At 37.9% G+C, this 13,787-nt stretch overlaps 2 protein-coding genes across 5 annotated transcripts in view; one reads left to right on the top strand and one right to left on the bottom strand.

Annotated features, from left to right (window-relative positions):
• The first annotated feature begins 109 nt into the window (after positions 1-109).
• Positions 110-9,024, top strand: LOC119736608. Its single transcript, XM_038210624.1, has 11 exons — positions 110-294; positions 911-1,042; positions 1,595-1,748; positions 2,672-2,748; positions 3,316-3,425; positions 4,306-4,402; positions 5,340-5,422; positions 6,036-6,219; positions 7,104-8,111; positions 8,487-8,585; positions 8,816-9,024. The coding sequence occupies exons 1-11, from the start codon at positions 136-138 to the stop codon at positions 8,948-8,950; spliced, it is 2,238 nt and encodes a 745-aa protein (XP_038066552.1). The 5' UTR covers positions 110-135; the 3' UTR covers positions 8,951-9,024.
• Positions 9,025-11,039: 2,015 nt separating this feature from the next.
• The window catches only part of LOC119737202 (maestro heat-like repeat-containing protein family member 1), a 50,599-nt gene continuing 47,851 nt past the window's right edge, over positions 11,040-13,787 (bottom strand). For all 4 annotated transcript variants that reach the window (XM_038211382.1, XM_038211383.1, XM_038211384.1 and 1 more), the window contains one exon: positions 11,040-13,532. In XM_038211382.1, coding sequence (XP_038067310.1) covers positions 13,450-13,532 — 83 coding nt within the window. In that variant the 3' untranslated portion in view covers positions 11,040-13,449. The remainder of the gene's footprint in view (positions 13,533-13,787) is intronic.

Below are 13,787 nucleotides of genomic sequence, written 5' to 3'. Positions count from 1 at the left end.
TCTTCATTTTTGTTTCATTCTCAGTGAACTTTACAAAGTTTACATAGTTTTTCCCCCCCCCCCCTACTTACATTTGTCATTTCCTCTAGTCTAGGTTCATGAAGGACCAAATAAACCCCCGAGTGACAAGGCATTATGGCCTCTAAATCAAGCGCATCCAGTATCTTCTTTGCATCTACACCCAACTTCAAGGATCTGTGCTCCGTCACACTTCAAGTTCAGGAAAATACCGAAGGAGGGATGACACCCAGTAAATATGTGGGCTCCCAGCCTCAAATTGTAAAATGCAGGCAAGTGTATATTTACATGTAGAGATTTTATCAACTTTTGGAGCTGTCCTCAAGATATTTTTCCTCTTTTTATATTGATCACTTAACTTTCATTTTTTTGGCAGATTTATTTTGATGTATATCTCTGGTATTCCTTCTAGTTTATTCTTCAAGTGGTACATGTATTTCTTTGATTGCATTTTCTTACATTGATGAAATAAATAACCAAAAAAAAGAGGAAAATATACACTAGTGTTGCTTATTTTGTTGATTTGAAAGAAGGAACCGTGTTCTTCACATCTGTAAAATTACTTTTATCTTTATGAACTGACACAGCAACGAATCACTAATGAAAAGAAAGTTTATGACAACGAAATATCCCAAATTTTGGCAACTTTTTGTGCATAAACTAATTGCAACATTGAGGTTTCTGCCTGATATGACATCACACTTTTGCTCATGAATATTGAAATTTGCATTAGCATCAAAACCAAAACGGCACCAAAATACCCTTGAAAATGGCAAAATGAACATTGAAAATAAGGTTAAAGGGACACAAAGGTGCATTTTCAAGGACTGCATTAAAAAAAAATTGCATTTCATGGGCCCTTTAAGAGAGTGATCATGTTTTTTGCAGAGAGTTGATATTCACTGAGCCAGGCGTTCTAGCTTCACCGTCCCTTCAGCAGGAGGGATACATCTACGCCGTCCTGCAGCAGTCGGTGTGGAAATCAGGTCGTCTGCAGGCTAGATGCCAAAAGATGGGACTCGTGGTAAGTTCGCAAGGAAAATCCAATCATGCATTTTATTGATACAACAAATTCTGGATCTCTGCCAGTACCTATAAAGTCTCTTGGTACCAATTTTATTAATTTCTTATAATGCTTTATTGGATGTTGTTCCGAAAAAGAAATAAAAAGTAAGAGATGCATTAAATTTAAATTGATGGTAGGGAAGGTAACAATTTCTGAAGACAAGATTTGAGAAATGATTAGAATTGTTTGGACTTTTGGGAAAATGTTTCACTAAAACGTAATAAATTCTTGAAAAAAGATTGTTCAAAAAACCTAGTTTAGACAGAGTTTTAGCTTTAAAAGACTATTTCAGATCCTCAATTACTAAAAAATTAAAATCAAATTAAATTGGGTTGATTTCTAATTTTCTTGACATTATTAGCTGTGGTGTTTAGAGAAAACTTTGAAAGTCCAAGTATTACTTTCACCTTTTCAAATTAATCAGGGAAAGTTTATATTTTTGAGTGCCGGCCAAAATACTGTATCTAGTAGTAATATTTTAATTTCCTTTGTGTGATTTTTTTTCCCCAGGTGAATAAACCAATGCGAGTCATAAGTCCCGTCTTCCAAGCCTGCTTAGCCTACACCATCAGGGCCAGAATGGCCCCACTGTGGAACAAAGCAGGCAACTGGTACATCCAAGGCAGAGATTTCCTGCTGAACTCTGGCAGGGTAGCGGCTGTAGGTAAGTACATCTCATTGTTGGAAAAAGCTCCAAATGTATCAGAAAAATCAAAGTTGTAAAATTTAAAATAGCAGTGCTAAATATTCATAAATTATAATCAACTTTGACTTTATTAAGTCAGTTTTGCTGAATTGTGACATTTCTGAGTTATCCTTTTCTGACTTAAACTTGAAATTAAATTATGAGTTAAACTTGATATTACTTGATTTATTGACTTTGCCTTTTAAATTATCAACTTGAAATTAATAACGTTATAACAAAATTATCAACTTTATTTTTAAAAAATCGGTGAATACCTGAACTGTATCAATTTAGACTCCTCTAGTGTGATATTTGAAAAAGGAAAATAGTGCATGTGTTGTAATTTCTCCTAACTTTGGTAGGGTGTCCGTATCTGTTATATGCAAATTATGAAAAAAGTGAAGTTTGGAAACTGCTGTAAAATTTCTAGTAATGATTTACAAAAAAGTAAACAAAATAGGTTAGATAAAAAAAGGTCTAAGTTGAAACGATATCAACAAATGAGTCTTATTGGTTGTGTGGAGTGCTGTGGCCTCGTGGTTAAGGGCACTGGATTCGTGGCCTGTGGGTAAAATTGCGGGTTATGGGTTCGAGTCCAGCCAGGGTCATGGTACGTGTGCCCTTGAGCAAGGCACTTTGTCACTCGTTGCTTCTCTCCACCCAGGAGTTAATGGGTACCTGTGAGGGCAGAGATGGTTATTGTGATTGAATAAGCTTGCTTGCACCTAACGGGCAGCATCGAGCTCAACACTCCCCAGGGAGCTGATATGGTATTTGGAATGTTTAATTGGCCCAATGATCAGGGGTAATAATAATACTGTAAACCCTGTGATTTTACTAATAAGAGCGTTCTTAAATGCCGATTATTATTGGTAAACCTGTATTGTTTGATGTTTCATTAGATTTGGAGCTGAACGTAACTGAAGCTGAGATTTGTCTTGTGCTGCGTCCCCTCATGGTGAAGCTACCACAGAGCTCAGTAAGTTTCTCCAGTGATTGTAAATTTCTGAAATAATTGTTTTAAATCTCAAGCTGGTTACACTAAGCTTTAAAATGTAAAAACCTTTAGCAGGGTTTCCAGCCACTCTGAAAATCAGGGGAAACTTCAAAAATGAGTTTCCAGGAGAAACTCAGGGAATTTGGGAAAAACACCCCAAAAATCAGGGAACAATCGGGGAATTTGACAGTGACCCAGAAGGGAAAGGTTTTCACCAGTTTGTACCATGTGTCCACGTTGTGTCCATTGACTGACTGGCTATGGTGGCATTTTAGAGTTTATGCAGTTTGAAGATTACCTCTCCAGACAGTAACAATTGGCTGAGCTGCACCACCTCTTGACTTCTAGCAACCTTGTTAAAGTGAAAATATTTCTAATGGAATTTGGAAATTTCTCAGAGAAATTTCAGGGGAAACTCAAGAAATTTTGTTTTTATAAAGAGTTGGGAACCCTGTATATAGAGTATGTCAGCTTTTCCTATTTTTTTTTGCTTTCATGCTTCTGAACTTATTTATTGCGCATTGTCTGTGTTTTAATTATTATTTCTAGCTGATTGATTTTGAAGTGTGCCAACCCATTCTGGACCAGTTCTTTCTCTCCGCGAACAACGTCATATCCGAGTACTCCATTGACAACAAGTGGTGTTATGTCTTGCCAAGGTAAGAAACAGCCCAACTGGGAATCGTTGGATCACTGCAAACATATTTGTGATTTTCCTGAAAAAAAAGATAGATATTTTGACTTTGTTCTTAACTTTTGATGGAATTTTGTATCCGTCAGCAAAAAAAAACACACACAAAAGTTATTGATCACAGCAACCTCCGTCTGTTGGATCAGATTCGAACCAGCCAGCCAACTCTGGCAAGCTCGGTGGTGGAGTACAGTGAAATCTCAATAAGTCAAACCTCAGGGTTATGGTCTCAAATTTAAAGTTAAGCAGAGTTTTGAGTTTGCAAATGGATTTTCTTTTCAAAAACAATTGACGGGAATAATTTCTTACTTGAGTTAGAAAGGTTTTCGAGTTTAATAGCAGGTTTTGACTTATCGAGCTTTTACTGAAGTTAAAGCGTCTGCACTAGTAAGCAGGAGGTTGTGGGTTCGAGTCCCACTTGTGAAGTTTCTCACAGGATGTCCAACAGCTCTGAATATACAAAAGTTATTCACAATATATTGCCCCCCCCCACCCCCCACCCCCCCCACCCGTCTGTGGAGTAGGCTACCAGCAGCAATCCGATCTGCTGATACCTTCAACATTTTTAAAACTTACTTGAAAACCCATCTTTCTAAGCATTACTATTGTATCACTTAAGTTAATTGTTAAGTTCTTAATTAGGCCTGCTTCTATGTTTTTAAACTTTTTTATCTGTATTTCTTAATAACCAGTGGATTTTTAATTGGACAGCGCTTTGTGATGTCTTTGTTACATGGAAAGCATTTTTTAAATTATTCATATTATTATTATTATACAGTGCTTGTGAAAGTATATTGTTGAAGGGCAATACCCGATATTGAAAGATTTTGTTCTCATTTTTGTTGTAGCCTCAAGAAAGGCAAAGTGGTTAGCATCAGTCATGAGATTCCATCCACCAGCCCCTTCAAGACTTACAAAGAAATCCGAAGATACTGGAAGAATGCGGTATGTCATCACACACGCAGTAATTGCCCAACAATCCTCATGCAAACTCCAACCATTTATACCCCTCATTATAACCCAAAACTTATCAGTTTTCTAAAGTTAAACCCATGGAGTAAAGCACGATTTGTCAACAGTGTCCAACTATCAGAAGAATAATTTTTTTTGGGTCTAATTATCTCTTCATCGGCAACTCAGGACTCTAGCCGGTTTTAAACGTACTGGCCAAGCACATGTTTATTCCCATTCATTATACCTTTCGGTCAAAAAGTCAGAACAAGTCAAACTTCCCAACGATTTTGTTCAATGATTTGACTTCATGTTTAGTGAAACACCCCTCTAGCTATGTTTATGGTATGTGCCTTACGCGAGTAGTACTAGAATTCTCCTGATATGGAGATTGGCGCAAGCGTGGCGTGTTCTGTGGCGCAGAATGCAGCGGTGCCGGTGTAGTGTGAATTTAGGACTATGAAATACGGAATCGTTGGCAGTATTGCGCATGCCTAAGTGAACATAATTAGGAGAGTGACTGGTCACATGTGAGGGTTCAACTAATAAAAGAGTAAAAGGAGTAAAAGAGATTTCATAGGAGTCCAAATTTCATGTGACACCGGAAAAAAAGCGTTTAAAACCAGTCGGTGTTTTATCAACCGTTTAAAACCACCCATGTGACAGGCTCTCCACCAATAGGAATAGGTGAGCTGTCTTAGGTATTTATGAATACTGTTTAATAAAAAATGGACAAATTAAAGGTCTATTAGATTGTGGGATAGGCATGGTCGGTGATTAAAAACTGGACTAATTAAAGAGAATAAACTAAATTGGGATTTTAACCTGCTGGTGCTGCCTCTCGATTGCCAGAAATCTGCATGAACAATTTAGCCCAAATCCTAGTATTAATTTTATATAAAAAAATTTACCTTTATTTGTGTATTGACAGTACGGCTACCGGCTTCCAGAAACTGATGTCGGAGTTCTCTACTACAACGTCTACTTCCCTGCCATTGGACCTACACTCTTCACGTATCCTTTATATGCTTCCTTCTGTAATAACCCAAAACATTCCTCCTGCCACAGCAACAGAAGATACCAGCATCCTTAAACACCTTGAGTTTTTATATTTGCATATCTAAAAACTATTTCCCTCGCTATTTATTCTGTATAGTTGTGCAAACAATTTGCCCATTATCATTCAGCCAAAACCAACACTACCTTTGAAAATGGAGCTTATTTATGGGCGCATGTGTTAAGAATTTGTTTTTTTTTATAAAAAAGAAATAAATGTCATGAATCTATTAAATATTGAGTTGATGTCATGGAACAGGTGAAAATATTTGTTCTGTAAATTGGAAACTATTTTTGAAAAATTTGCCTTTTGGGTATAAATTTAAAGTTCTGATATCAAGTTTTTACCGTTTACAGATCATGAGATGTAAATGTTGTATGTACTTCATTTTGTTATTAAATCAGTGCAAAATTACGAGGAAAAAACACTCAAATACTAAGTCTGTGCGATGCGATGTGAGGGTGCAGCCTAGCCTACACCAACTGGGGACTTAAGTAAGTCAACTAGTCAGACTTTCTTGTCTTTCTCTTTCTCTGTTGAAAAAAATTCTGTAACTTTCAAATAAACCAGCTACCCAGAGTTCTGCATTCGCAAGGACGAGCCCATACTACAAGCCCGCATCGACCCAGCCCCTATCCTGAATGCCTTCCTGACGGACTTACAGTACAAAGTCTCCTCAGTGTGCGGTACGGCCTTCGAGGTAACTCCTAAAGCCCAGTACATCAACACGGGACTGTTCCCGACAGGAAAGGAGGTAAGAAAAAACATTGCATCTTGATCAGAGTCAAAACTTTATACAGGGTGAGTAAAAAAAACCGAAACCCAAATATCGGGACCATTATTTTAGTGACGTTCTGCATGTAGCACTTTCAAAATATAGGATATGAAAGCCCAATTCATAAGCTTTCTTTTAGTGCAAGAATCATTCAAATCACTTATGTACTTTTCAAGTTACGGAATTTTAAACACAACCACCGTTTTAAGGTTCTGTCCACGAATCACAAAAAAGTTCAGTGTTCTTTCAGTAAAACGAAAACAAATCACATAGGGATGTATGTGAATTGTTTTCGTTTTGCTGAAAGAATGCACACCTTTTTTTGTGATCCGTGAACAACTTTAAAATGGTGGTTGTGTTTAAAATTCCGTAACTTGAAAAGTACATGAGTGATTTGAATGATTCTTGTACTGAAAGAAAGCTTAGGAATTGGACTTTCATATCCTAGCTTTTGAAAGTGCTACATGCAGAACTTTACTAAAACGTTAGTCCTGACATTTGGGTTTCAGGTTTTTTTTTACTCACCCTAAAGAGTCTTGACAAAATGAAATGAGAGAGGGCTCCATTTTTTTTTTTACAACAAACTATAATCAGGGACCAAACATTACTTTAGACTTGATAACTTGTGATTGACTTGTGACGGACAGCGATATGACAAAAATGTATGCACGGTCCTTTGGTAGGATGTAAATCCAATAAAACTGGACCCAATTTTACGGAGCTGCTAGGCAGAATATATTGCTTTAGGAAATTTATGGACTCAGCGAAATTACTTGAGAAACAGTCCAATTTGCACATCGTACACAATTTTTGCTTAACAAATGTTTTCTGTGCTATATAATTTTGTCATTTTCTGCCGTTAGGAAGCTAAGCTGTCCCAGTTGAACCTATCCAGCACACCCCCACCTACATCAGTGCGTCGCATCCCAAGCAGACCCATCTCCCTCCAAGGCTGCCCTGCTCCCAACAGTTTCACCCCTACTCCGTCCTTGTCCCAGCACACCCCGACTCCTAGCTACCGGTCGCCCACCTATCCCCTCTCTGGAACCGTGGGCGATTTCAACGCCTCCTTCTCCATCGCCGGTCGCGTGTCCATTCCCGCCGCGACCAACAGGGTTGCCCAAACGCCACAAACGGACGGCCAGTATGCTGCACATACAGGCTACACGTACCCAGGTCCTGTTTACAATAATGTAAACATTTTCAGCGTTTCAACTGCCTTGTCTCCACCAGCACGACAAACGTCCTTCAGACCAGTACTACCGAAGCAGGCTTTGAATAACTTTAGCTTCAGTGCCGCGAATATGTGGAATGACACAGCTTACTCCAACCCTGTCGTCAACAAGACGACATACAGTAGCATTCAATCAACCAATCAGTGCATTCCAGTGGCGACTATGATGGGCAGCAACCAATCAAATATGCAAATGCATCAACGTATAATTCCCAAGTTTGTACCTCAGCGTTCGCGGACGTCGCACAACATCCCTGCTTCCTCAACAAGTTCCCGATATGACGATCTCTCCCCGAGGATTGTACCATCGTTCCACCCCAGCAGGCAGGTCAACCAGCACCCTAAGACCCAAGTACGTCCATCAACTTTTACCGCATCCCTACAATGCACCTCTCTGGGTGCAGCAGGCCTGTCAACTCCCCCTCAGAAACCGCAGAACAGTCACCCAGACAGACCCAAGCCAACCAAGCCATCGTTTGCGCCGTCCTTTCCTCGCAAAGACTCCTCTCAAGCCGCTAAAGCACCCGCCGTCAAAAAGAAAGTACAGCAGACACTGGACGGTATTGTTGTAAAAGCTCCAAAACGTGCTGAACTACAGAAGCAAGACTGCGGCAAGACTGCAAAAAGAAAATCAAAGGTAACTTTTGTTATATATATCAGCAAGATTTGTGAGATTGTTTTTAAAATATGCCTCAATTTTTGTCGGAGCAGAACCTGTATGTACATATACTTCATGATACATTTTTAAAAGTGTCCATAATCAGTGGGTTTAAAAATTAATTTGACGTCGGATCCATTCGGTGAATCACAAGAAAAAAAAAAGTTTTAGAAGTTTTCAAAGATAACTTAAATCCCAAGTTTTGATTTTATTGTGACTTCAGTCATTTGGCTTAGTGCTGATCAAAACTCCTGCATGTACATGCATTTTATCACAGACAAAAAAAACAACAAATAGAATGTATAAAGATCCATCCCTGTGTTTGACGTTGACATGCTTGTTTTGTGTCTGTAGGATGACAACGGTAACGGCCCTCCAGCCAGCAAGAAGGCCAGGTCTAAACCTAAAGTACAGGAAGAGGTCAATGTACAGTCGCTTGCCATCAACGACCAAGTAAGTCCTTACAAAAATGTGCAGGAAAAAATTGAAATGTCAGAGATAGTTGTCATCAGTTGATGTAAAGATACTGTGGGAAAGCTAGATTTATTTTAAGAAATAAATATGATTTCTTTGGTTTAAAACTTGAAATCTGAAGAGATCAGTGTACATGATGTCTAGTTTTTGTTGTGAAATATTCTCAGATTTCTTTAAAAAACGGACTGACAATTCTTTTCTTCCAACAGCTATCCAAAGTGAATACCGTTACCCTGGCAACGTGGCTGAAAAACAAAGGAATTCCAGTCAAAGCCAAGGAGAAGAAATCCGACCTCATGCAGAAAGTGGCGAACTTCATCCACGCCAACTCCATTGAAGATTAGGACGACTCGCTTAGGAGTGCTGAATCGAGCGCGAGTTAACAGTGAGTGTTAAATGAGTCCAGTTCCATTAGGCCAAAAAAAAATAAGCCGGTCTCTGGTCAGTGCGCGCGTCGATTTTGATCATGCGCGTCGATGTTTTTTTTTCTTTTTTCATATTTTCCGCGGTAGCTACAGCAGCCCCCTCTGTTGCAGCACCGCCTCAAATTTTCGTACCAAGGAGCACCAATGAATGGGGAAGGGTACAAAGGCAAATGATGGAGGGCACCAAGGCAAATGATGGAAGACACCAATGTATATGAGGACAAAAATAAGCAAAATAATACCGACATTGTCTGTACATGGCGAGTAAATCACTCATGTACTTTTTGAGTTACAGAAAGGTGTGCGTTCTTACAGCAAAACAAAAACAATTCACACCATCCCTATGGGATTTGTTTTCATTTTGCTGAAAGAACACTTACCTTTTTGTGATCCATGGACAGAACTTTAAAACGGTGGTCGTGTTTAAAATTCCGTAACTTGAAAATTACATGGGTGATTGGAATGATTCTTGTACTAAAAGAAAGCTTATGAATTGGGCTTTCATATCCTAGATTTTGAAAGTGCTACATGCAGAACTTCACTAAAACAATGATCCCGACATTTGGTTTTTTTTTTTTTTACTCACTCTGTACAATCCAAGCTTGAAATTTTTTTTTTTTAAAGAAACCGCATCGCCGCATCCATTCCGGAACTTTGGTCTGACCAGAGACCAACAATTATGTTTTTTTGGCCTTACACATCTGTGTTGTAGTCGAGTCCATCACAAGTCCTCCAGTCCCAAATCAAGTCACAAGCTATTCAAATAAGTTGTGACAAAGGCACTCCGGTGTTGTCGTTTTCTCTTTAATTGTGACAGGACTAGTAATGGACTTTGTGATTTATTTGTGACCAGGCTTGTGATGGATTGGACTACAGCACTGCAATGAGGGGAAAATAACAGACCCTTTGCATAGAGCGCCCTCAGGGAGGACATGTCTCTGTTACTGCATTATACACATGTGTAGACACTTTGTAATTTCATTGTCACTGAATTTAAACAACAAAACCTGTCCTGAGTGTTGGCATTCCGTGCAAAAGTCTATCAACAACTGTTAATCAAAACAAATTATTTCATCTTAATATGGATGGAAATGATTGACTCCTAATTTTTTTTAAACTTCAACTGTGAAGAAAACGTCATTAGATATATGAGCAAGAGAAGTATTTTGATGTGTAGTCCCACTGTAGTGCAACTTTCCAAACGCCCAGATTTCTTTTTCCTCAATTCTTTCGTTCCTTAAAACTTTCTTCCCAATTTTTTTTGGATTTGCGCCATGGATTCTTCTTGAGTCATGTGTTACTGTTTTAAATAGGTTCCAAATTTTATACAAAAATCTTAAACGCAAGATTATTTTTTATGAACAATATTAATCAGTGATTAATTACACAGCACTGGAGTATATGAAGCAATGCATTGACCACACCAAGTTTCATGGACACATTTTTGTTCTATTGTTTATTTTTAATGCATGATCTTTTTTGGACATAGAAATCAGCACTAAGTAATGTTTTGACAGCAAATTATGTGACAATGCGGACAATGTACTAGTAAATGCACTTTGGGCAAAAGTATTTTAAGTTAAATTCACACCTTTTTTTTTTCAAGTGACAATTTACATGTATTATATGATTATTGTACGTCCAACAGCAGAGAAGCCAAATTTTATCAGCTGGCACATATTCTTAATTCGCAAAGCCCAGAATTAATTGACATTAATTAACTATGACATTGCGATGTAACTGAAATAATGTCCAACTTGTGCAAAATGTGATTTGTTTGATTTCTTGAACAAAATTTTATTGTTTGACTTAATAATGTAGTTATTATTTGGACAGATAAACTGTAAAGAAATTAGTATAAAAGAAACCCTAAAAGTTCCAATTTTGTCTAAAAACTTCTCTATTTAATAATGCTTTATATTTCAAGTTTTAACAAGTTTTGACCACTGCCTTTTGTTTCACGTTCTTAAGGAAAAGTAAGGTAGCTCTTAAATGCCACTTTCCTTTCCCATTTGATTCTGCCTAACACGGCTGCCCACCACTTATAGTTTTCTAACTGAAGAAGTTATAAACATGATCAAATGCCACATAATGCCACCTCTTCTATTTTTAATTACAAAGCTGCTTTGTCAAAATCAAAACAAGTTGAATTCTCATCAGAATGTTTTAATCATTTTTACATAATTTCATAGATTGCTTATCGCTTATTATGCAAGTTATAAAATCAAATTTCTTTTAACGTTCTACGATATAATTGAGATATCATATATTTGCATAATGTTGAGCAAAACAACTGTATTATATTGTTTGTCATAAACACAATTGTCAAATTATAAAATATTAAAATTTGAAGTGTTTTATGTTCCCATGTTCGGCAAAAGCAAAATAATTTGTTATCGTTTATTCCATGTTGTGTATCTTTAATTTAGTACAACAAAATTTAGAAATTCTCTATCCCAAAAAGGTATATCTTCTTTTAACAAATGGAATATATATTTTTCACCACCGCATTTAAAAATCAAACATATTCTGTGTAATATTTTCAAATGTTGACTGGTGTCATATTGAACAAGGAACTAAGGAATATTGTGCATTATAACACCTCAGCCACAGATTCTGCATCTTGATTGGCCGAGAGTGAGTCACATGGCATTCACTATTGTTACTTTTTTGCTGTGCACGGCCAAAAAGACTACACAACGGCTGAAACATTTATATGCATTAATCCTTGTTTTATATATAATACCAAGACACATTTTTAACTTTTTTATTGGAATCACTTTTCATTAAGTTCACTGATTGCACATTCACACATCGTAGTCATGTCCCCAAGGAATACACTACTGTGACACAGGCCTTGGCATCGAGGACACCCGACTATAGTACATCAAACTCCCTGCAGCTGAGGCTGCATCCACATTGCATGGCTACGGCTAGTCGTAGCACACGTGTCAATGGGAAGTGGCTTCATTTGCTTCCACAGCCACATGTATTATTGCAAGCCATAGCCATGTAATCCGGACGCAACATAGCTTAATCCCCATTTTGAAGAGTTCACGTTTAACATGTACTCCAATACGACGTCCGGTCAAAAATTTCTTCGATTTTCAATACGATTTAGGAATGTTAACATACTTAAGAAGTAAAATATAATATAAGAGAAAGATGTCATCTTTTGAGACAAAAACCATAAAACTAAAACTTCCCCACCACCCCAAAAAAGGAAAGTGAATCTGTCTAATTTTATCCCTCGTAATTTAGTATTTAAGTTTAAAAATGTTCAAGAAACATTTGCTTTTAAAGCAGACACACGTACAATGACCAAACACTACGATTACATGTTCACTGTGCAACACTGCGGCAGGTAGATACCATTAGTTTGCAACTGGATTCCCCTCGGGGGGAAGACACATAAATGACAGGGTTTTTTTAACCAATGAACGTTTCGTTTCTTCCCAGGAGAGAACCCTCGAACGTCGACAAAGTGACGTGGATTTGAGATTTGCTTGTCGGGTGTTTGTTCATGCACATGGGCCCCTGAACGTGTCTCAACCAAATTATTTTCTCATTTTGCTTAGTGTATTGCTGTTGATTACTTTATAGCAAAAAAATCACTCATTACTTTTTTGCTGTTTCTAATATTTAGTACTCTTTTCAAATTCCCGAAATATTGTTTTTCCAAATATCTATGTACATGAACAAAATTTAGAAATTTGACGATTGTTAATTTGAATGACCATGACAACTAAATAAACTTAGAAATGATGAATGAATCTTTACCATGGGTCATAAACCCTAACACATCCCTGCAGATATGTGCGATCACAAGACAGATTTGACCAGTTGGGCACGATTGACCGTCTGACCTTTGCCAGCCAGGTCAGAGTTCAAAGGTCATAAATTTGTACTCTGTGAGTAAGCCGACAGATTACATGTGATGACAATCGGAGCTTTGCCAGCTAGGTCAGAGTTCAAAGGTCATAAATTTGTACTCTGGGAGTAAGCCAACAGATTACACATGATTGAAAATCTGACCTTTGCCAGGCAGGTCAGAGTTCAAAGGTCATTAATGAGTATATTCAGGGAGCGAGTCAACAAGTACCACATGATTGACAATCTGACCTTTGCCAGGCAGGTCAGAGTTCAAAGGTCATTAATGAGTATATTCAGGGAGTGAGTCAACAAGTACCACGTGATTGACAATCTGACCTTTGCCAGGCAGGTCAGAGTTCAAAGGTCATTAATGAGTATATTCAGGGAGCGAGTCAACAAGTACCACGTGATTGACAATCTGACCTCTGCCAGACAGGTCAGAGTTCAAAGGTCATTAATAAGCATATTCAGGGAGTGAGTCAACAAGTACCACATGATTTACAATCTGACCTCTGCCAGACAGGTCAGAGTTCAAAGGTCACTGATTAGTACTCGGGGAGTAAGCTCATGGCTTCGGAGGCTTTTATCCTCACTGCTGCGTCCGGATCCTTCAACAGTAGGATAAGAGCTGTGGAGGTGAAGAGAGGAGAAAAAAAAGAAAAACATGAAATAGTGTCTAAAAAATGTCGCTCTAGAAATAGAGTCAATTCATTGTTGTTATAGGATAAATCTATACACCATTATCATGTTGTGGCCATCTTGATTTTTCCCCATTCAATTCAACGTAACCAAAGCGAGGCTGGAAGGATAAATAGTCTGGTTCCTTTTTGCACAAAAAAAATCATTCAGTACTGTTATTGGATACAGGGAACATGACTGAAAT

This window comes from Patiria miniata, unplaced genomic scaffold, assembly GCF_015706575.1.
Source record: "Patiria miniata isolate m_02_andy unplaced genomic scaffold, ASM1570657v1 HiC_scaffold_3, whole genome shotgun sequence".
NCBI classification, from domain to species: domain Eukaryota; kingdom Metazoa; phylum Echinodermata; class Asteroidea; order Valvatida; family Asterinidae; genus Patiria; species Patiria miniata.
Note: the sequence above shows the minus strand (reverse complement) of the source record. Positions and strands in the feature narration are given on the sequence as shown.

Bases quoted from the DNA above. Each gene is read 5' to 3' on its own strand.
- LOC119736608 (XM_038210624.1), top strand. From the start codon at position 136: ATGGCCTCTAAATCAAGCGCATCCAGTATCTTCTTTGCATCTACACCC. The intron at 1,043-1,594 runs GTAAGTTCGCAA...TTTTTTCCCCAG, and splicing joins GCCAAAAGATGGGACTCGTG to GTGAATAAACCAATGCGAGT. The intron at 6,220-7,103 runs GTAAGAAAAAAC...TTCTGCCGTTAG, and splicing joins TGTTCCCGACAGGAAAGGAG to GAAGCTAAGCTGTCCCAGTT.